At 43.7% G+C, this 25,109-nt stretch overlaps 1 protein-coding gene across 1 annotated transcript in view; it reads left to right on the top strand.

Moving 5' to 3' along the window:
• LOC123768862 (glutamate-gated chloride channel) overlaps positions 1-25,109 on the top strand; it is a 183,858-nt gene that overhangs the window by 126,350 nt on the left and 32,399 nt on the right. Inside the window, exons 2-4 of the mRNA XM_045759679.2 lie at positions 3,153-3,226; positions 7,919-7,942; positions 9,507-9,524. Coding sequence (XP_045615635.1) covers positions 3,165-3,226; positions 7,919-7,942; positions 9,507-9,524 — 104 coding nt within the window. The 5' untranslated portion in view covers positions 3,153-3,164. The remainder of the gene's footprint in view (positions 1-3,152; positions 3,227-7,918; positions 7,943-9,506; positions 9,525-25,109) is intronic.

The following is a 25,109-nucleotide window of genomic DNA, read 5'->3' as shown; positions in this document are numbered from 1 at the left end:
CTTGCCTGGTCGTAGAATTCAATTAATCCTGTGAGGCATGACTTGCCATCCATGACCTCATGTTGATGTTGTGTCTCAAAGTTCTTTTGCTCCAGATGTCCCACTAGCTTTTTCGCACAATCTTTTCCATCAATTTGCATGGTATGCAAGTTAGGAACACTGGCCTGTAGTTTAGTGTCTCCTGCCTGTCCCCCTTCTTGTATATCGGGACTACATTAGCACTCTTCCAAAGTTTTGGCAGCTTCCCTGTTACCAATGATTTGATATACACTATGGAGAGAGGCAGGCACAGTGCTACTGCTTCTTCCTCTAGTATCCTTCCTTTCATCTGGGCCTATAGCCTTTGTCACATCCAACTTTAGCAAAAGCTTCCTTACCTCCCCACTAGTAATCCCAAACTCCTCTAGCAGTGCCTGGTTATCTATTCCCTCTCTTATCCCTGGATATTCTCCTTGCTCTAATGTGAAGACCTACTGGAATTTCTTTTCAGCTCCTCACACACTTCCTTGTCGTTTGTCGTGAATCTGTTTGCCTCTATCCTCAGTTTCATTACTTGTTCGTTCACTGTTGTTTTCCTCCTGATGTGGTTTTGCAGCAGTTTTGGTTGAGTCTTTGCCTTGCTTGCTATGTCGTTTTCATATTCCCTTTCTGCCTTTCTTCTTACCTTGACGTTTTCTCTCCTGGCACTCTAGTATTTTTCTCTGCTCACTAGTGTCCTATTATTTCTAGTTTCTCCACGCCCTTTTACTTAGTTGCTTTGCTAGCTTACATCTCTGATTAGACCATGGGTTTCTCATCTACACTTAATTTTTTCCTTGTGAACTGGGACGAACTTGTCTGTTGCCTCCTTATACTTTTGTGTGATGAAGTCCGTCATGTCTTGGGCTGTCTTTCCTCCAAGTTGTTTCACAAGTTATATCTGTTAGGATTTTTTTTTTATTTCCTCATAGTTTCCCTTTTGGAATGCCAGCCTTTTGTTTTCTGGGCCCTTCCTTGAGTACATTAACCCTTCTTCGACCAAATACTCAAACATCAGTACACTGTGATCACTCATTCCCATGAGGGCTTCGAAACCGTTTTCCCTTATGTCGGAGTCATTTAGAGTGAAGACTAGGTCGAGTCTCGCTGGTTCATCATTGTCTCTCATTCTTGTGAATCCTCTGACATGTTTACTTAAAAAGTTTCTTGTCGCCACTTCCAGTAGTTTAGCTCTCCATGTTTCCTCACCTCAATGCGGTTTCTTGTTTTCTGAGTCAATCATTCCGTGATTGAAGTCTTCTATGATGAGCAGATGGGATCTATTTCTACAGGCAGCAGTGGCTACTCTCTCAATTATGGTGTTGACTGCCCATGTTGTTTCTGTCATACTCTTGTCTGGGTCTTCTGTCGTTTGGTGGAGGGTTATATGTCACTGCTACCACTACTCTTGGACCTCCTATATCGTCATGGTACCTGTTATGTAGTCTCTGAATCTCTCACAGCATGGGATAACCATCTCGAAACTCCATTCCTTTCTTATCAGTAGGGCCACTCCACCTCCTCCCCTTCCTTCCCTCTCTCTCCTTATTACATTGTAGTCCTGAGAGTTTTGTTTCTGCGAGTCCAGTTACATCCGGGTTCCCTTCTTGTGCTCTTTCCCTAAGTTCACTTGCCTTTCTTGTAATCCCATCTATGTTCGAGTACATTACCTTGAAGCTAATTCTCTTCTTTCCATGTTATTGTCTGCATTCACCATACCAGCTCAGTGGTTCTCTATGGTGAACACAAATGCAGATACTTATATATAACGTGTGTATTAGTGTAATAACAGCAAAAGGATTATGTTGGGAGGAGCCATTTGGGTGACGGAGGTGACGTCGTCTGCATGACTTTGTAGAGGGTGGCCACTATGCCCTTTGGGCACCCTACAAGTTTAGGTGCACAGTTACGGTGAATACAATATGTAGATACTTATATATAATGTGTGTATATAGTGTAATAACACTACAAACAGTATTGTTGGAGGAGAAATTTTAGTGCGTCTGACCTTGAATAAGTGAGTGAGGCAGCCACCAGCTGACTGTGTGTAGCGATGTCTCTTAGTGCCTGAACTAACTATATCACCTTAGTTGTACAGTTGTGGTGAACAAAACATGTAGATACTTATATATATAATGTGTGTGTATATAGTGTAATAACAGTAAAACTATTTGTTTATTGTTTTATGAACGTAATAATTTAATCACTAATATGAACACCATAATTTTGAGCATAGCGATGATTCACACATTTTGTTATATAAATCTATCACACTACACACTATTGGATAATATTACTGCAAAAAACTAAGAAAAAATCAATCAGAGACTTTGAAATAATTAGGTAATAATATCTTTGTGGCAACTCCCGCCTGACAGCCCGGGTGACGCTGACCGCCGCTGACAACCGCTGACAACCGCTCTGTCAACACCCACATTTTGCCAGATTTCCTCGGCCTATTGCGCCCAAAATATGTCACCTACGATTTTTTTGTTATTTTTCCCCGTGCTCAGGGAACACAAATTAACATTTTCAAAAGACGAAAAAAAATTGTTAGAATTTTTTTGTGTGCACAGGGGTGTAAATCTCCTCAGGATTCCTTAGCAGCTTAGGGGTTAGTTCCCAGAGCGTGCATCTGGGAACACCTAACACATAGGTTCGAACCCTCATCAAGGCTTCTGTGGATTTGTTTATCTATTTACAGCTAGATGAACAGGTGCATCAGGCGAAAGAAACTCTGCCCACAGAACCTCACGGCCTTGTGGCTTTTTTTGTGTGTGCGCGCGCGCACGAATGTATGATTGTGCATGTATGAGTTAGAGAGAAAGAGCTAGAGGAAGAAAGAGAGAGAGAGAGAGAGAGAGAGAGAGAGAGAGAGAGAGAGAGAGAGAGAGAGGGAGAGAGAGAGAGAGAGAGAGAGAGAGAGAGAGAGAGAGAGAGAGAGAGAGAGAGAGAGAGAGTGTGAGAGAGAGAGAGAGAGAGAGAAATGGGCTGTTAACATATACACGTGTTTCACCATCAGTCTCAGTATGAATGTCAGCCCACTGTCTCTCTCTGTCTCCCTGTCTCCCAGTGTCCATCTCCCTGTGTGTCATGCCTTCTCCGTATCTGACTGTCTCTCACTCTCTCAACAGGTGGGGAGGGAGATGTCCTGGACTGGTGACGTCAACGCGATCATAACTCTCCTCATTTTGATTGGATGTCTCGGGTGAGTATCTGTCAGTATCTGTCAGTATCTGTGTATTATCTCTTGATTTATGTTATTGTGTTTAACTGTTTGTCTCTCTACATGTCTTTTTTTGGTCTGTCTGTCTGTCTGTCTGTCTGTCTGTCTGTCTGTCTGTCTGTCTGTCTGTCTGTCTGTCTGTCTGTCTGTCTGTCTGTCTCTGACTGTTTGTCTGTCTGTTTTTGACTGTCTGTCTGTCTGTCTGTCTGTCTGTCTGTCTGTCTGTCTGTCTGTCTGTCTGTCTGTCTGTCTGTCTGTCTGTCTGTCTCTGACTGTTTGTCTGTCTGTTTTTGACTGTCTGTCTGTCTGTCTGTCTGTCTGTCTGTCTGTCTGTCTGTCTGTCTGTCTGTCTGTCTGTCTGTCTGTATGTCTGTCTTTTTTTTAAGCTAAGACAAGGGTTCATAAGGGCTGTCAAATGACGTACCTGGTGAAACTGCAAGCAAGAGCTGTAATCCTTCCTCAGATAAGTTGAAACCTACTCCTAAAGACCCATTTATTTCATGAACCTGTTGTATGCATCAGTAAGAATAGCCTATAAGAATCATATAAGAAACATGATGAGTCTGTAGCCAACTGTGTGCCAGAGCCTTCATGTGATCAGTTTACAATCCACCGTATAAAATACTTAGGGGGATTGACAGAGTGGACATAGACGAAATGTTCACACGGAACAGTAACAGAACGAGGGGACATGGGTGGAAGCTGGAAACTCAGATGAGTCACAGAGATGTTAGGAAGTTTTCCTTTAGCGTGAGAGTAGTGGGAAAATGGAATGCACTTAAGGAGCAGGTTGTGGAAGCAAATTCTATTGATAATTTTAAAACTAGGTATGATAGGGAAATAGGACCATAGTCATTGCTGTAAACAACCGATGGCTCGAAAGGCGGGATCCAAGAGTCAATGCTCGATCCTGCAGGTACAAATAGGTGAGTAGGCACACATCCCCAGGAAGCAGCTATCGCTTGATGATCTAATTCCCGGATTGAATCATCAAGCACCAGATGAACAAATCTCTAAGGGCCGTGACAAGGATTCGAACCTACGTCCGGAAGCATCCCAGATGCTGCCTTAATCGTAGTATAGTGTTATCAAGCACCAGTTTGTCTTGTGGTAAATGTTGAGGTTTTCTGCACCAGCGTCCGACGTCTTATAGTCAAATGATATGAACAAATTCGGAGGAATGTTCTGGAAATTTCCATATAGCAAATTGTTAAAAATTACGTAAACTAGCCTATGACTCCCTGTATATTAAATTCCGTTGTGATAAAGCGATTATATCAGCGGTATATCTGGGCGACTCACACACAATTACACAACTGTGTAACGAAATAAAAATAGTATAACTTCATCGCCGGTATTTTTAATGGCTGAAAAGTTAATTAAAACATTCAGTCGTCAGCTGAAGAAGTCATCAATTTGCCTAATTGAGGATAATTTTGCAAGGCAAAGAGCCTCGCTCCAAATGAGAGTTCAACATACCTCGTCATAGTGAGCATTACATTGTTCCATTTGAAGTGAACATAAATATTTATGCAAAGTGAAATCACAGTGATGTGATATATTTTTGGAGCAGGGCAGTGGGTTCGAACTCTCGTCCTGCGTCTCCCCCAGACGCTGATAGTACCCAAATGGGTCCATTTGGGTACTGGAGTGACGTCTGGAGCGGGCGTCTGGAGTGACCCAGGACGGACAGTTTCTTGACGTTGAGAAAAGTAGAGAGAATGGGCTGGCAGGATTCGAAGGTTCGATCCCACCGTCAGTTTCCCCAAAAATGTTCTCGTAAATGTTATGATACTTGATATTGAAGACGGTTTTGCTGGTGGAAATGTTAACTAGAGACTTGGGAGTGTTGATAAGGTGTAGCGAGGTGTTTGTGTAGAGCTTAGTGTAGGTGGAGATTGGTACACTTTGTACTGCTCCCTGTTCTTATTGTTAATGTTCTCCCCCCCCCCCTCCTCTTTCTCCTCCTTCTTCTCTTCTTACTCTTCTTTCTCCGCCTCCTTCTTCTTTTCCTCTGCTTCATCCTCCTGTTAACTCTCCTTTTCCACCTACTCCTGATAACAAAAAATAAGACGAATTAAAATTGTTCAATTTTAACACAAAAAAAAATACATGTAAAAACTCTCTCTCCCCCCCCCTCTCTCTCTCTCTCTCTCTCTCCCCCCCCCCCTCTCTCTCTCTCCCTCCCCTCCCTCCTCTCATTCCTCCTCTCCTTCGACCACCAATAAATACCCAATTTTACATGAATAGTTTATGCCAAATGATGACACTCTACCCCCCTCCCCCCCCCCCGCCCCAATATACCAACAAACCCTGTACGGACCATGATAAACCAACCTAAACCGACCAGGACCGTCCAGCGACCGTCCAGCGACCGTCCAGCGACCGTCCAGCGACCGTCCAGCGACCGTCCAGCGACCGTCCAGCGACCGACCAGGACCGTCCAGCGACCGACCAGGGACCGTCCAGCGACCGTCCAGCGACCGTCCAGCGACCGTCCAGGACCGTCCAGCGACCGACCAGGACCGTCCAGCGACCGTCCAGGACCGTCCAGCAACCGACCAGGACCGTCCAGCGACCGTCCAGCGACCGTCCAGCAACCGACCAGGACCGTCCAGCGACCGTCCAGCAACCGACCAGCGACCGTCCAGCAACCGACCAGGACCGTCCAGCGACCGTCCAGGACCGTCCAGCGACCGTCCAGCGACCGTCCAACGACCGTCCAGTGACCGTCCACACGCAATAAAACGCCGCATAATCCCCTCGTTGGTAACCGGACGCGCCGAAATTGGACTGGCCAAAATGGGCCAGATTTGAGTGGAATTCAGGCATCGTTTATGGCCCCATTGGTCAGGCTAGTCAGGCAGTTGGGTGGTGCCATTGTTTTTTGGGAGTGTGATTGTGGTGGGGGGGGGGCAGGAAGGGGGTTGAGCTGAGAGGAGGGTGTAAGAGCTGAGAGGAGGGTGTAGGAGCTGAGAGGAGGGTGTAAGAGCTGAGAGGAGGGTGTAGGAGCTGGGAAGAGGGTGTAAGAGCTGAGAGGAGGGTGTAGGAGCTGAGAGGAGGGTGTAAGAGCTGAGAGGAGGGTGTAGGAGCTGAGAGGAGGGTGTAAGAGCTGAGAGAAAGGGTGTGGAAGCTGAGAGGAGGGTGTAAGAGCTGAGAGGAGGGTGTAAGAACTGAGAGGAGGGTGTAGGAGCTGAGAGAGGAGTGTAAAAGCTGAGAGGAGGGTGTAAGAGCTGAGAGGAGGGTGTAAGAGCTGAGAGGAGGGTGTGGGAGCTGAGAGGAGAGTGTAGGAGCTGAGAGAAGGGAATAGGAGCTGAGAGAAGGGTGTAGGAGCTGAGAGAAGGGTGTAGGAGCTGAGAGAAGGGTGTGGGAGCTGAGAGGAGGGTGTAGGAGCTGAGAGAAGGGTGTAGGAGCTGAGAGAAGGGTGTGGGAGCTGAGAGGAGGGTGTGGGAGCTGAGAGGAGGGTGTAAGAGCTGAGAGGAGGGTGTGGGAGCTGAGAGACGGGTGTAGGAGCTGAGAGAAGGGTGTGGGAGCTGAGAGGAGGGTGTAGGAGCTGAGAGGAGGGTGTAGGAGCTGAGAGGAGGGTGTAGGAGCTGAGAGGAGGGTGTGGGAGCTGAGAGGAGGGTGTAGGAGCTGAGAGGAGGGTGTAGGAGCTGAGAGGAGGGTGTAGGAGCTGAGAGAGGGGGTGTAAGAGCTGAGAGGAGGGTGTAGGAGCTGAGAGGAGGGTGTAGGAGCTGAGAGAGGGGATGTAGGAGCTGAGAGGAAGGTGTAGGAGCTGAGAGGAGGGTGTAGGAGCTGAGAGGAGGGTGTAGGAGCTGAGAGGAGGGTGTAAGAGCTGAGAGGAGGGTGTGGGAGCTGAAAGGAGGGTGTAGGAGCTGAGAGGAGGGTGTAAGAGCTGAGAGGAGGGTGTAAGAACTGAGAGGAGGGTGTAGGAGCTGAAAGGAGGGTGTGGGAGCTGAGAGGAGGGTGTGGGAGCTGAGAGGAGGGTGTGGGAGCTGAGAGGAGGGTGTAAGAGGATGGTCAATAATGGTCAGCATGGCGCTAGTAATGGCTTCTATTAGTAACCATTAGTCAACATCCCCCAGTTGTGGAGAGTAAGGGTTAATAATGGTCAAAAATGGCCTTCTGGCCCCCCTTTGAGGTTTGTTTGCAATCAATGGTCTCAGGGGTAAACACGAGCCGTTGGAATAATGGTATCGTCAGCTCTCTGTTCGTTAATGGTCGTTAATCGTCATGGGTACCCTGGCCTGTTACTGAGGTTCCCCCATCTCTCTTATGCATCCGTGTCTGGGAAGTTCAAAAGCCCATTAGAACCCCCAAAGCTTTCTATTTAAAGTTTTTATTGTTGCTGACCTTTCTATATTACCCCTTAGGTACCTTGCTTCTGGTACCTCCTTTTAGGTACCTTGCTTCTGGTACCTCCCCTTAGGTACCTTGCCTTTGGTACCTCCCCTTAGGTCTTCTCTGCTCTGAGCGCTCTTTAGATACTCAGTTAGCTCCCTTTAGAGCCCCCTTCCCCTCACCCCTTAGCTCCCCTTAGATCATTAATTCCCTTTAGGAAATTATACATGTGTAATTAATCTGAGGTGATATAATTTAATTATCGTTAATATAATTCATTAACTATATTGAGGAGGAATAAATAATAATTGTGTTATTTCTTTGTTCCTTCAGACTGACGTCATCACAGCATTATGGGTAAGTACTCACCTAGTATTAAGTACTCACCAGTACTCACCTGGTACTAAGTGTACCATCTTGGAGGTTGGTGAGGGTTGAGTGTGAGGTTGAGTGTGAGTGTGAGTGTTGAGTGTGAGAATGAGTGTTAAATGTGAGTGTGAGTAAGCGTCAGGATGTGTGAGTCAGGATGAGTAAGTGCCAAAATGTGTGAGTGCCAGAATGTTATTGTGTGAGTGTGAGAATATGTGAGTCTGCGGGGTGTGTGAGTGTGAGATGTGAGTCTGTGTGTGAGTGTGAGAAGATGTGAGTCTGCGGGGTGTGTGAGTGTGAGATGTGAGTCTGTGTGTGAGTGTGAGAATATGTGAGTCTGCGGGGTGTGTGAGTGTGAGATGTGAGTCTGTGTGTGAGTGTGAGAATATGCGAGTCTGCGGGGTGTGTGAGTGTGAGATGTGAGTCTGTGTGTGAGTGTGAGAATATGTGAGTGTGTGTGTGTGTGAGTGAGGATGTTTAAGGTAATGTTGGAGTGTGGTAGAATCATCAATCTACTCACTTAGTTAAGTTGTCAATTCCTGGTCAATGCCATTTCCACCTGACTGTTGCCATGGATCGTTCATCTCCCTCCATGCTCCCTGCATGGTCCATCAGGGCGTCACAACATCCACCCATGCTCCCTGCATGGTCCATCAGGGCGTCACAGCATCCATCCATGCTCCCTGCATGGTTCATCAGGGCGTCACAGCATCCATCCATGCTCCCTGCATGGTTCATCAGGGGGCGTCACAGCATCCATCCATGCTCCCTGGTCCATCAGGGACGTCACAGCATCCCGGAAGCTTCGGTATGTTTACATTTTGTCCCTTCTGGAGGCAGTCAGAATGTGTCTGTGAACGTTTAAATGTATCAGTATGAGTGTATGTATCACGGTGAGTGACAGATTGAATGTGTAGGTGAGTATCTGAGTGTGTCGATTAAAAGTGAACTGGTGAGTATTAGAAGAGACAAGTGAGCATTTAAACGCACTCAAAGAGCAATGTGCGAGTTTGTGCTAATTAGAAAAGTAAGCGTAAATGAATAAATATTTCAAGTGTATAATTCTTTTAGCCCGAAATAATTAATTTCAAACAAAGGCATAGCGTCAATTTGCACCATTCCTATTCGTGTGAACACTGCCAGCATCTCTTAATGAATAATACACATGTACTTGACTTTATTCAGTCGTAGGATAACGAATGTTCATCTATGATAAACGCGCTTGAATGCTTTGTATAAAAAAAAATGGGATAAATTTTATTCATGTGCAAATATCAAATTTAAAAATTAGTATTTTTTAAAAGTAAAACAGGTTTTTCTCTGTTATGTGAAGCGTTTTTAATGTCAGCTGTTTGGTTTTGAAAATGCAATGGGTCGTTATATATGTATATCAAATATATATTCCGTATAAATATACATTTTTTTTTTAAACTGACTGAATATTTTTCTGTATAGATGTGCCATTTGACGGAAATACACATTGGAATGAAGAATGTATGCGCTTTTTGGGAAACTCTTTATTTAAAGGTTGTATTTTCTTTTTCTTTCGCAGGAATCAGTATAAATACGGGTAAGGACCGGTGTATAGCGGTAAATGTATACACAGGTACTGTATAACAGGGGTGTATTACGAAGGTTTTTTTTTCTACCACAGACGTGGCCACACATTTACAATTCTAAGCAGCATATTTACATTTTATTATACTCCATGGACAGGGGGAGAGATCTGTTAAACATATAGTTCAGGGATTTATTTAACAATCAACTACAGGAGGTGATTGTAGTGCTTTTAAAATGCTAAGCTAACCTTCATACGTATGTACATAGACATACAGATTTACGTCTGCTCTACGTAAAGTGTTCGATGTGTCTTTTACATAGTGTCATTCATGTGCATTTACAAAGGTAAAATGTAATTTTGATCAGCTTCCATATATACTTTATACACATACATATATATATATACACACACGCATATATATATATATATATATATATATATATATATATATATATATATGCGAACAAGCCTGAATGGTCGTGATGGTCAAGTGGATTAAGGCGTCTTGTACATACCAGTTGCGATGCTTCTGGGAGTATGGGTTCGAGTCACTTCTGGGGTGTGAGTTTTCAGTTATATATATATATATATATATATATATATATATATATATATATATATATATATATATATAAATGAAATTTGTAACAAAAAAAATTTGTAACAAAGTTCAAATAAAGTAAATATATATGTGTACATACAAAAGAATGGGGGTGGTAGGAGAAGATAATATTAGTGTTCAGTGAGAAGCCACAAGGTCTCCTCTGAATACTTTTTATTTTCTTCTCCGAGGCTATGGGTCCCCACATTGGCACCAGAGGTGGTACCCTCACACACCTTTTTATATATATATATATATATATATATATATATATATATATATATATATATATATATATATATATATATCGTACCTAGTAGCCAGAACGCACTTCTCAGCCTATTATGCAAGGCCCGATTTGCCTAATAAGCCAAGTTTTCCTGAATTAATATATTTTCTCTAATTTTTTTCTTATGAAATGATAAAGCTACCCATTTCATTATGTATGAGATCAATTTTTTTTAATTGGAGTTAAAATTAACGTAGATATATGACCGAACCTAACCAAGCCTACCTAACCTAACCTATCTTTATAGGTTAGGTTAGGTTAGGTAGCCGAAAAAGTTAGGTTAGGTTAGGTTAGGTAGGTTAGGTAGTCGAAAAACAATTAATTCATGAAAACTTGGCTTATTAGGCAAATCGGGCCTTGCATAGTAGGCTGAGAAGTGCGTTCTGGCTACTAGGTACGACATATATATATATATATATATATATATATATATATATATATATATATATATATATATATATATATATATATATATATATATATATATATATAATATAATATACATATATACACTCACACGCATACATTTGACTCTCCTTCTCTGACAGTGTGAGATAGCTGATAGAGAAACTAGTGTGTAATTAAATTACGAAGGTGAATGATTGAGGTGCACGGTGGGAATGTATAACTGAGGTGAACATAGTGGGTTGGTTACAGGGAATGTATAACAACTGCGGTGTATGACGAGTTGTTAATCATGAATGTTCAAGGAAGGGGAGAGTGGGGGGGGGGGGCGGTTACAGTACCGTGCATGATGCGTTGTATAACAGTATTGCGTACTGATGATATACACGGCTACACTGGCAGGGGGGGGGGGGGTAGGGAGGGGCGAGGTGCTGGGGAAACATGAATAGAAGTAAAGTTGTTGACACCTGTTCCTGCCCCTACAACCACCTGTGTTTGTACCACAGCGTGTGATACTGCTCTCTCTCTCTCTCTCTCTCTCTCTCTCTCTCTCTCTCTCTCTCTCTCTCTCTTTGCTCTCAGTACTGCTGCCAGCAAATTAGTAGAGAAGCTCCTACCAGAGCTCGCGAGAGACTGCTGGTACTCTCAGGGGAGCCAGACAGTGGGATCCTATTTAACACCTTCACTCCGACCCCCAGCCCCCAAAAGATCAAGGACGGGCTCGCTGGGATAGTCCCATAATGGAAGAGATGGCCTCAACAATGCTCGATAATGCATCCGAGGAGAACAAAGGCCGTCTCCTAGCGGTAAAAGCCCCTCGTGCGTGGGTATTAGTCTTTTTCGCCGTAACCCAACACCACCCTGAACACCCTCCTTACCCAAGACGCTCTTCCTATCCTGATGTAGACTTTCGCCCTGCTGTACCCACGGGAGAGCATCGGCAGACCAGTACGGTCTCTTTGGTCTAATCCATCGTAAGTCACACGGGAGAACTGCAGGACTCGAAGTCATCACGAAGATTATCGCCCTAACCCACTGCTCGGCACAAAGAGAACCACACCTATACACTCGCAGCCACACTCACAAGTGTCTAGACGTCTGAGTGTGCTTCCACAGAAGGGCGAGCTGGGGGTGTGGGACTACACTCCCCACCATCTCTGGCCAGTACCTACCTTTTATAGGGCAAATCAAGGAGATTATTCTCTTTTTTCTTCTTCGGGGAGATGGAGAAAGACATCGAATTCAGACGACTGGCATAATGCTACGGCTTAGTTTTGAATGACCCTGAAACCCTTGACTATTGGGGTAAAGGTGCACAAATAATCCTGAAAGTGATGGACTGGAAACTAATTAATGTTCTTATGCTGGCGCCGGGGTCGCCTTTCCACACACTACTTTTTTGTATTAATACATTAGGTACATCTGCATTTGTGCAGCTGCCCTAGACTATATGAAGGGAGAACAGTTTGTCTAAAAGCTAGCTACGTGATGCTAAAAAATCCCCATCACACAGGATGGTTAGTCATACAGAGGCATGTGATCAGTAGTCTGCACTGGCAGACTCTGTGTGCATTATGAGGATATCATGAACACAAGAGTGAATAAGGTAGCGCTGATACTAAAAGTCCCCATCTCGCAGGATGGTTAGTCATACAGGGCCATATGTTCAGTATCCTGCACTGACAAATTTTGTGTACATTATAAGGATATCTTCAAGAACACGAGTGAATAAAGTAATTGCAAAGCTCCAGGTACCTCATGCCAACTGGTCTGAAAGGTCTAATAACTAGGCATTCGGTGATGTAGTGTGGGAGATCATGCCGCAGTTCCTGCTCACAGAGTTTGCACCTGGAGTGCTCAGGATTGGGAGATCCGTCACCTGCAGCCACCTGCCACAGGTAACGGTGACCCAACCTGATCCTGGCAACCACTGTGTCGCACAGTCTGGTCGACATTTTGTGCTGCCCATAGATATTGGTTTCAGATCTGAATAAATCAATGCTTTTTATACTAGTACTTTCAGGTCGTTGGGAGTCAGAAATTTCTTTCCTATCTGACCTGAATGTTTGGACCAATACAGTTTTGACAGCAGAGATGGGGATACCTAGATCTAATTCAACTTCATCTTTGTTACACGCTAATTTGGCTGCAATGTCTGTCTCATTATGATGAGTTATATTTATGTGTGAAAGATCCATACAAAGGAGATTCTAGACCTTTTACTCTGTGCAGCAATTGGGTCATTTATAATTGGAAATATGAGGTTCTTGCTGTCGATCTTCCAGGATAAGTTTTCGATTGCTTGAAGAGAAGACTTTGAATCACAAAATATTATTCCTCCTCCAATGTTTTTTAATGTACTGGTAGCTAGTTGCAATGCTGCTAGTTCTGCTTGTGTGGAGGTCAGCCAGTTGTTTAACCTGACACTGACAGTCTTTGTGCAAATATTATTTCTATAAAACTTACATGCTGCTGCAGTCCGTCTAGTAGAAGATTGGACTGAGCCGTCGCTGTAGACACAGTGCTCGTGAGATCATAAACTCTCGATGGAGGAGGCAATTGTTTCAAGTGTGACAGCTTTGAGAAGAGCAAGATTCTCATTAACTTTCTTGGTGACAGGTGTGTATGATACTTGAATGGTGGGGTACAGATAATGAGGAATATCAGAGACAGGTAGATTGCACTTAAAAGGAATGTTGAGATTAATGAGATTGTAAGCATTGTTGCTCAGCCATTTATCATAAAAGGAGTGAGTTGGTATATCGGCACCAGTCAATAGGATGTTAACAGCACTAAATAATTTGTCTCTGAGCAATGCAGGAGATGTAGGATCTCTCATGACTTTAAGACAAAAGGTAGTGTTGACTTGCATGATTCTCTCTAGTATGGTTGGAAGCTTTAGTTCTTCCCTCATGTTGATGATTCTTGTGCATCTTGGGGCACCAAGAATTATCCTCATAGCTTAATTCTGTACTACTTCAAGTTTGTCCAACACAGAGGAGGGGAAATTAATTAAGTGCAAAGCATTATAATCAACGAGAGATCTAACAAACATCATATAGAATAGTCTAGCATATTTAATATTGATACCAATATTCTTACCAGTAAGTGTTCTCAATGGTTTTAGTCTTTCTTTTAACCTACGGTGTAGATCATTTACAATGTCACTGTTAATACCAACTCCAAGGTATTTGTGCTGCCTACACGTTTCAATGTTCTGGTTGTTGACCTTGAAAGCTATAGGGACATGAGTTTTCTCTTGGGGATGAAGAACTCTGGATTTAGTTATTGAGAGAACAAGACCACATTCAATGCTTTTAGCAGCGTTCTCCAAACTAATGCTGAAATCTATGGAATCGGAGCAGAACATTTTACATCCGCAGACTGTTTTTCACATCCACACATCCCGATAAAATTAACAGTAATCCTGCAAAAGTATAAATGAGACTAGGCTGCGGCCTCCAGCCTCACATAGACAAGCATTCTCTTTCATAGACATTGATTCATGTTTGTGTATCTAGCTCTAATTTTGTCTTTTTTTTTATCTTTGTCTATCTCTCTATCTGTCTCTTTTTAATTCTGTCTCCATCTCTCTCTCTCTCTCCCTCTCTCTCTCTCTCTCTCTCTCTCTCTCTCCGAATATATTTAACGTTCCACGTTCTGATTTAAATAAGAATGTAAAATTCTCATCCCGTGATCAGTTTAATTAAACAAATAAAAATTTCTAACGATTCAATAATCTAAAACTCTCGGTAATTTACGGCGAAGGAATTTTTCTTTGAAATTACCTTAATAAGGAGAATCAAAGTAATTACACGGGGAAATAATTTGTGCAGGCGGAATAATTAGACCAGTTAGATAATTCATGCCTCGATAATTCTCGTCTGATGGTACTAATTATCGCCCCCGACACGACAGTTTAGTCAGACACAACTATTGAGTTCTCCACTGAATTTTGAATGAGCTATTTTTTTTCAGGAAAATTCCTGCATAAGTTGATGTTATTTATTTGCTTTTTATATTTGTATATATTTTTTTGGTTACCATTTTTATGATTTGTATAATTTGTTTTGTTGTTTGCATAATTTTTAATAATTTAGTTTTTTAATAGTTTAGAATTTGTATACATTGAATGATGTATATTTTATTTTGCTGCACATTATGCAATGTATTATACAATAACATTGTAGCATCGCTACAAGATGCTATTACGAAATAACCCTTCTGTGCCCACGTCAACGTCTGACATCAATATCAGACATCAATTCTTACATCAATGTTTGATGATCAGTGCATACATCAACGCCTAACATCAGACCTTACATCACTCTCTGACATACGTGCTCACATCAACGCCTGACATCAGCGTATACATCATCTGCCATCATTTCTTATATCAACGCCTGACATCAGTGCACACACACACATCAAGGTCTGACATGGGCGCACGCATCAGCTTCTGGCACTACTGCCATTTCCATATCAAAAGTGGTTGGCTGCTTTAGGATAATCCAATCCCGCCCTGGAACACGGGAAAGCGAGCCTCCCTCCGATATAAAGCTCCGCTCACAGAGAAAAAACAAAATTCTCCTCTCTGTATATAAGCGACGTAAATATATGTTGAGATCAAATAAAAAGGTGATGTAAACATGTTAAGTCTTGTTGCTGTAATCCGGCTTGGTGCCTTCTTTTGGTAGTTACTTACTTGTTTCTGTATTGTTTTCACTTCCACTCACCTGTTAGGTGAATGATGTGAATATATATATATATATATATATATATATATATATATATATATATATATATATATATATATATATATATATATATATATATATCATATTTAATAAAATATGTCTACAGGAAAGACTGCTACCAAAATATACTAATATATATATATATATATATATATATATATATATATATATATATATATAAAGGGCAGGGGAAGGAAGGCAGGGGCGAGGATGCAGAAATCTTGAGCGAGGAAGTGGAGACGAGACGAAGAGTGAAGATAAAGATTGGTGGCCCAACCACCGTGGATTTGAACTTGAGTAGAGTGCAGTAAGGCTGAGTGGGGCGTCATTTGCAGTGTGTGTGTATATATATATATATATACATATATATATATATATATATATATATATATATATATATATATATATATATATATATATATATATATATATATATATATATATATATATATATATATATATATATATATGCGAACAAGCCTGAATGGTCCCCAGGACAATATGCAACTGAAAACTCACACCCCAGAAGTGACTCGAACACATACTCCCAGGAGCCACGCAACTGGTATGTACAAGACGCCTTAATCCACTTGACCATCACGACCGGACAAAATGAGGTGATAGCCGAGGCTATTTGAACCACCCCACCGCCGGCACTCGGATAGTAATCTTGGGCATAGCATTTTACCAAATCACCTCATTCTTTGGGGCACACGTGAGGAACACAAATGCGAACAAGCCTGAATGGTCCCCAGGACAATATGCAACTGAAAACTCACACCCCAGAAGTGACTCGAACACATACTCCCAGGAGCCACGCAACTGGTATGTACAAGACGCCTTAATCCACTTGACCATCACGACCGGACAAAATGAGGTGATAGCCGAGGCTATTTGAACCACCCCACCGCCGGCACTCGGATAGTAATCTTGGGCATAGCATTTTACCAAATCACCTCATTCTTTGGGGCACACGTGAGGAACACAAATGCGAACAAGCCTGAATGGTCCCCAGGACAATATGCAACTGAATGAGGCTATCACCTCATTTTGTCCGGTCGTGATGGTCAAGTGGATTAAGGCGTCTTGTACATACCAGTTGCGTGGCTCCTGGGAGTATGTGTTCGAGTCACTTCTGGGGTGTGAGTTTTCAGTTATATATATATATATATATATATATATATATATATATATATATATATATATATATATATATATATATATATATATATATATATATATATATATATAAATTATTTAGGCTTGTATCGAGGTCCTCCTTGAGTTAAATTACCGACCTCCTTCAGGAAGTCAGCAACCCAGCAAATGCTGTTCAACTCCCGGCTACCTATTTACTGCCAGGTGAACAGAGGCATCCTGTAAAATCGAACCCGGGATATCTCGATTGTGAGTTGAGAACGAATCCAACTATATTACAAGACCCCTGCAATAAATTACCATTAATCTTGGACTGGAATCGTTCGAGTGCCTCATTAAGTCATTTACACTGCTCCTGCGATGTCGAGTCCCGGTCTTATACATCTCTGAACGCTTAGTTGACGAGAATGAATGGAACAAGATCCACCAGGCTGTTGTTGTAACCACAATCCGTCCTCACACTTGCTCTTTTTCCTAACGAAATCGACCAAACCGTTCAAAATGTGATGTATTAGGAGAAATTAGAACGCTGAAATATTTTCGCTTTCTGTGTATCGGGCTGGAGAGGTCAGGTGGGTGGCTAGTACGGTCCTGGTTATGCAAAATAGCTGCATTTTTTACAGAGTGTCAAATCGAGAGAGGGAGAGAGCGGGCTGGCGCAAAAGAGTGCAGAGTAGGATTGCATAAACAAGTGATTCGCTCAATCAGTTGGGTTATTTGACGACTCTGTGAGACCAGTCAACTGTCCTGTTATAACGCACATCTCTGGTCGTGGTGCAGTGGTCGCTTTTTATTTGTTATTATTATTGATTTATTTTTACAGGGATATTCCAGCGCGGGCCCTGAGCCTCTGGCTGGCCCACTAAGTGGTGCTTGTTTCTGTTTTACTTGGGCGGAGTATGAGTATTTATGACTCGTATGGTCGCTTCGGTATGATTTTGCTCCATGTGTTTAACAACTTATTCTGCTCTGTTGAATCCTAGTTGAAATTTTATTGAATTTGGAACTCTGCAGTGTGTTAGATAATGTTGCAGTGGTCTGTAGGGTATTTCACAGTGGTAGCGAGTAGACCTGGTACTTCATGGAAAGAGGATGGGTAAGGGTTATCTTCTTGAGGTTATCTTGAGATGATTTCGGGGCTTAACGTCCCCGCGGCCCGGTCTTCAACCAGGCCTCCTTTTTCTTACACCCTCAGGAAGCAGCCCGTAGCAGCTGTCTAACTTCCAGGTACCTATTTACTGCTAGGTAACAGGGGCATCAGGGTGAAAGAAACATTTTGTCCATTTGTCACTGCCTCTACAAGGGATCGAACCCGGAACCTCAGGACTACGAATCCGAAGCGCTGTCCACTCAGCTGTCAGGCGCCCTGACAGGGTGCTTATATGTGATGTGAGGTGAGGTCAGTCCTGAACACACCCGGGGGGGTGGGGGTCAGGTCACCTCTTAGTACAAAGGGGTCAGGTCACCTCTTAGTACACAGGGGTCAGGTCACCTCTTAGTACAAAGGGGTCAGGTCACCTCTTAGTACAAAGGGGTCAGGTCACCTCTTAGTACAAAGGGGTCAGGTCACCTCTTAGTACACAGGGGTCAGGTCACCTCTTAGTACAAAGGGGTCAGGTCACCTCTTAGTACAAAGGGGTCAGGTCACCTCTTAGTACAAAGGGGTCAGGTCACCTCTTAGTACACAGGGGTCAGGTCACCTCTTAGTACAAAGGGGTCAGGTCACCTCTTAGTACAAAGGGGTCAGGTCACCTCTTAGTACAAAGGGGTCAGGTTACCTCTTAGTACACAGGGGTCAGGTCACCTCTTAGTACAAAGGGGTCAGGTCACCTCTTAGTACAAAGGGGTCAGGTCACCTCTTAGTACACAGGGGTCAGGTCACCTCTTAGTACAAAGGGGTCAGGTCACCTCTTAGTACAAAGGGGTCAGGTCACCTCTTAGTACAAAGGGGTCAGGTCACCTCTTAGTACAAAGGGGTCAGGTCACCTCTTAGTACAAAGGGGTCAGGTCACAACTTCATCATCTTGGTCAATAACCTTCTCGTCCCACACAACGAGATATTTAATGTCCTGGGCTTATGTACAAATCTGCAGTATCGTTTTAAAAATGTAGTTGGTATTATTTGTCATATATATAGGTACATATTTTAAGTTAAACAGTGGTATAGACTTTCCCCAGGGAATTGAAAGACTATTAGTGATAAACCTCTCCCAAGGTCTGATACTTGAGCATCCTATACAAGGCTCCAAACGCTTCTCCTCGGAGTGACAGGAACGTCGCTGTCCTCATCTTGGTGTGGACGTTCCTATCCCAACCCCTACTGTCCCTCTCCACACCCAGACTCTCAGCTGATACCCCTCGTACGCACCGCCATGCCCACACCTCCAACTGACACCATGCAGAACCTTAGAGTCCTCTTCATGAAAATGCTGGTAACAAAATCGTAAATGAACTTAATAGAGAGTTAACTTGAAAACTCAGACATGATGACAATCACAGACTTAAATATATCATAATTTACCCAGAGGACTAATCAGATATTCTTCAATAGGTGGCTAATGAAGTTCATTTCCTAACAAATGCAAGGTAACGAGGATGAAAAAAGAAGAGAGAGGCCTGTGCTATCATACCCTCTGGAATGAAAGAAGCTTTTAAAGCTGGGTAGAGAACATGTTACTTAAAGTACACATTTAACAGGACAACCTCAGCAACATATTCAAGACTAGTAATGTTGGGACAGTCTTCTAGTATTCTCGACAACATTTCTCAGACCAACACCGGACTATACTTCAGCGCTAGAATGTAGTATTTTGTCCCATTAAAGTTCTTAAGAAAGCAAGGAAAGTGGGGTTGTAATCATCAGCAGAGAAAACTAAATGACACATTGACGAAGAAAATATTATTCATGGTTGACATGATCTGAATATACACGATACTTGGAAGCTTCGACAAGGTGAAAAAAGAGAGACTATACACTCAAAGAGGTGTTAGAAGACACTAGAGGGAGTCTTCAGCCCAGCTCAAGATTGTGTCCTGATTGGTTAATGACCTGTCATTGCTATTCGAGCCAAACAAATATAAGGCCACGTGTCGCCCCATCTCTGATTGGCTTAGGAAATCACGTAACGAAACGGGGAAGGTGTTCTAAGAGCCGCCATTTTATTTACCTCAAAAATCATAAATTTTCACATATATAAAATAAACTCAACATAAAACGGAATTTTTGGGTGGGTGTATGTGATGATCATCAGCCTCGGACAAGATCAAGAGGAGATGTTTACAGACGGTCAGAGCCTCATTTAACATAGTAGCAAAAGTCGCATTTGCTACGGGTCCGCATTTTCCAGGACCCCGCAACAGCACTTGCAAGCTGTCCGGTCACATGAGCCTCTCAGGCTCCTCCAACACTGTTGTTTACACGTGAGGGAAGCTGCCTGCGCAGAAGCATTTCACGTCTCCAACTTGTGAAATAAACAGAGGAATTAATGGAAATTGTAAAGCTTATTAACAGAACGAGGCTTTTCATTTCATGGTAGTGATAAAACTGTTGACTCTTTTCATGTTGGAAATTACTGGGAGTTGTTAGAATTACTGACCAAGTTCATTGGCCCTTTCCCCGGCAGAGCGCACGAATATCCAAACAAATGAAAGGGACATAAATCGTACCTATCAAAAACCAGCATGTGAGGAATTCATCACTCTGACTGGCTCCAGCATACTGGATGGTCGGTGAAGTGAAGAAATAATGGAATTATTCTGTCTCACTGGCTTGTTCTCCCTGATGTACCCGAGGTGGACCAGTTGACTTGTGCGCTGTGTTATGTCGCCTCGACCAGTTGACTTGTGCGCTGTGTGATGTCGCCTCGACCAGTTGACTTGTGCGCTGTGTTATGGCGCCTCGACCAGTTGACTTGTGCGCTGTGTTATGTCGCCTCGACCAGTTGACTTGTGCGCTGTGTGATGTCGTCTCGACCAGTTGACTTGTGCGCTGTGTTATGTCGCCTCGACCAGTTGACTTGTGCGCTGTGTGATGTCGTCTTGACCAGTTGACTTGTGCGCTGTGTTATGGCGCCTCGACCAGTTGACTTGTGCGCTGTGTTATGTCGTCTCGACCAGTTGACTTGTGCGCTGTGTTATGTCGTCTCGACCAGTTGACTTGTGCGCTGTGTTATGGCGCTTCGACCAGTTGACTTGTGCGCTGTGTTATGTCGCCTCGACCAGTTGACTTGTGCGCTGTGTTATGTCGCCTCGACCAGTTGACTTGTGCGCTGTGTTATGTCGCCTCGACCAGTTGACTTGTGCGCTGTGTTATGTCGCCTCGACCAGTTGACTTGTGCGCTGTGTTATGTCGCCTCGACCAGTTGACTTGTGCGCTGTGTTATGGCGTCTCGACCAGTTGACTTGTGCGCTGTGTTATGGCGTCTCGACCAGTTGACTTGTGCGCTGTGTTATGGCGCCTCGACCAGTTGACTTGTGCGCTGTGTTATGGCGCCTCGACCAGTTGACTTGTGCGCTGTGTTATGTCGCCTCGACCAGTTGACTTGTGCGCTGTGTTATGGCGTCTCGACCAGTTGACTTGTGCGCTGTGTTATGGCGCCTCGACCAGTTGACTTGTGCGCTGTGTTATGGCGCCTCGACCAGTTGACTTGTGCGCTGTGTTATGGCGTCTCGACCAGTTGACTTGTGCGCTGTGTTATGGCGCCTCGACCAGTTGACTTGTGCGCTGTGTTATGGCGCCTCGACCAGGGCCAGCAACATGAGGGCTAGCAACATGAGGGCCAGCAACATGAGGGCCAGCAACATGAGGGCCAGCAACATGAGGGCCAGCAACATGAGGGCCAGCAACATGAGGGCCAGCAACATGAGGGCTAGCAACATGAGGGCCAGCAACATGAGGGCTAGCAACATGAGGGCCAGCAACATGAGGGCTAGCAACATGAGGGCCAGCAACATGAGGGCCAGCAACATGAGGGCCAGCAACATGAGGGCCAGCAACATGAGGGCCAGCAACATGAGGGCTAGCAACATGAGGGCTAGCAACATGAGGGCCAGCAACATGAGGGCTAGCAACATGAGGGCCAGCAACATGAGGGCTAGCAACATGAGGGCCAGCAACATGAGGGCCAGCAACATGAGGGCCAGCAACATGAGGGCTAGCAACATGAGGGCCAGCAACATGAGGGCTAGCAACATGAGGGCCAGCAACATGAGGGCCAGCAACATGAGGGCCAGCAACATGAGGGCTAGCAACATGAGGGCCAGCAACATGAGGGCCAGCAACATGAGGGCCAGCAACATGAGGGCTAGCAACATGAGGGCCAGCAACATGAGGGCTAGCAACATGAGGGCCAGCAACATGAGGGCTAGCAACATGAGGGCCAGCAACATGAGGGCTAGCAACATGAGGGCCAGCAACATGAGGGCCAGCAACATGAGGGCCAGCAACATGAGGGCCAGCAACATGAGGGCCAGCAACATGAGGGCCAGCAACATGAGGGCTAGCAACATGAGGGCCAGCAACATGAGGGCCAGCAACATGAGGGCCAGCAACATGAGGGCTAGCAACATGAGGGCCAGCAACATGAGGGCCAGCAACATGAGGGCCAGCAACATGAGGGCTAGCAACATGAGGGCCAGCAACATGAGGGCTAGCAACATGAGGGCTAGCAACATGAGGGCTAGCAACATGAGGGCTAGCAACATGAGGGCCAGCAACATGAGGGCTAGCAACATGAGGGCCAGCAACATAAGGGCCAGCAACATGAGGGCCAGCAACATGAGGGCTAGCAACATGAGGGCCAGCAACATGAGGGCCAACAACATGAGGGCTAGCAACATGAGGGCTAGCAACATGAGGGCTAGCAACATGAGGGCTAGCAACATGAGGGCATGAGCGGCTGAATGAGTTTGCAAATTACTTTTCATGTTTTGCACATTCACTAAACTTGGTAGGAAAATGTCCTGCTCAATGTTGTTAAGAAACATTGGTTTTCTTTGAATTTGTTGAAAGTCCGTGCACATTTTTTCTCTGCTGCTATTTATCGTCGCTGGCCCTTGCTGCTATATTATCTGATGGGGTGTGCTCATTCACCCATTGTGAAAAAATGTCAAGATTCTAGGTGGGCAGCTTGTGCCGATGCAAGAAAAGGCAGTTTTATACAGCTTTTCTGCAATAAAACAAGACTTGGATGACGCTTGAAATAAAGATGAAGAGAAGGCAGCGTCGACAAGAGGCTGGAGGCCTAGTGTCATCCGTGATGAAGTTGGAAACATTAATAATGGTCATATTGTTGGGATCAAGTATCACAGCGTTGTTAAGTGACCGGTGATTCAGTCTTCTGGCCGCCAAGACTTGAACACAGCTTGTGCACGCTGTGAATCCTTGCATGGGTGTGTTCGAGCCATGTGGTATACTGAACAAATCCACAAGGGCCGTGACGAGGATTCGAACCTGTGTCCTGGAGCATCCCAGACACTGCCTTAATCGACTGAGCTACGGCAGGGTAAAAGGGTTGAAACCGAAGTTCTACGAAGATCCAGTACTGAACTTACTGGATCCCGTAGCCTCTCCGAGGCACAAACCAGGCTTTTACACAACCCCCCCCCCCTGCACCCGAGCTATGTCAATAGGCCGTTCTCCCTCTTCGCCCTTATATCATCACACACAGAGATCACACTAACGTGATGCATCAAATGAACAAATCCACAAGGGATCCCTTGTGGATTTGTTCATTTGATGCATCACGTTAGTGTGATCTCTGTGTGTGATGTGGTATACTTTTTCAGACGCTGCACAAAACGCCAAGGACCTGACTGAGTGTGAGGATTATAACTATAATCTCGAAAAGAACACAATCGAAATCGCGCGAATGATCATTTCAATGGTTCGAACACTCTTGAGACACGTGTTGAATCTCAAACGCCTTCCCAGAAGTTTAAAAGACGAACATTTCTTGCCATTACTGATAGCTACCTTTCTGACGAGTCAAAACGCCAGAAAGCTTATCAAAAGGTGAATGGTGTATTTAGATTTCTTGTTCAGTTAGAGTTGTTTACACCCGAAGAGATTGTAAAGAGGTCATCACATCCTATTCAATCATCTCAGGAAGGTCTGAAGGAAGTCTTGGGTTTGTGCAGTTTACTGAACTGTTGAAAACTTGATCTTGCTTCTCTTACTGGCACCAGACAAGACGCTGTAGTTGTACAGTATTTGTTGTCTTGTCTTACAAATGAAGAAAATGCCTTGCGCACCTGTCACTCAGGTTGACCAACTGCAGTGGAAACGCTCATTTTCATAACTGAAAAAGATAACAAATGAACATGGAGCACAAAGGTCCAAAACAGATTGAACAATCTCACTCTACTGAAAAAATTGAACATGAACTGCTTGAAATATTCATTTCCAGTATCATCAACAAATTTGTTCATGCCAAATCTAGAAAATGTAACTTGTAAATTGTAGTTTGATACTTTTGACATTTGAAATGTATACATGCAAGTAAAACTATTACTGAAGCGTCAGACATATTTGTCGTATTGTCTGGCTGTACAGCAAATGGTAAAATATTATTACTCTTACTGTGCAAGTATGAAGTTTATGTTTGAATATTTGTAAATTGGCCTTTTGTTTTTCGTAATATATGGCCTCATTATAACATGTGGTACAGGCTCCGCACTGGCTTAATCTGGCTCTGCAGGCGGCTACAAGATTCCATCACAAGAGAACGAAACAACTGAGTCTCACCTCACAAAAGAAAAATAAAGCACAGAGAAGACATGATCACGACATACAAGAGGATGTTATGACTCGGTTCGAAGACCGGCATAACTAGCTATTTGGCATTCACTTGTACTGAATGCAAATAGTTTTTAGCTTACATATTATTGTATATCGTGATTATTGTTGCATATCCTTGCAACCGGATTAGATATGCAGATTTGATCTGAAACATATGTTTAGTTAGGTAATAATTCCTTAACCTGTGCTAACGAATGTAAATTGCTTACTAGGTGCTATTATATTGAATTAAAAGTAAAGATATTTACTTAATCTGATTTATTTCACTTTGTTAAATGTCATTAATTAATTTGAATAACATATGCAGAGGAGAATAAAGGCATAAGAGCTGATGTATTCAGAAGTTAGGCCATAAGGTCATTTACATATCCTGTTTTGCAAGTTGCATTTTTTTTATTTTATTAGCATACTGTTTGTAAAAAGTATTATGCAACCATTACACTCTATTAACTTATCTGGACAGTAGTGTCTGTGACGAGGTTAAAGCCGTCTGTCGGACGCACCTGACCCATTTTCTGTGTTCAGTCGGGGAAGGCCGAGGTCTCACTAAAACGGGTGTAGTCCCCCCTTGTACTTTATGATTTTC

This window comes from Procambarus clarkii, chromosome 1 (assembly GCF_040958095.1).
Source record: "Procambarus clarkii isolate CNS0578487 chromosome 1, FALCON_Pclarkii_2.0, whole genome shotgun sequence".
Taxonomy (NCBI): Eukaryota; Metazoa; Arthropoda; class Malacostraca; order Decapoda; family Cambaridae; genus Procambarus; species Procambarus clarkii.
This window is presented reverse-complemented; position numbering and strand designations above follow the sequence as displayed.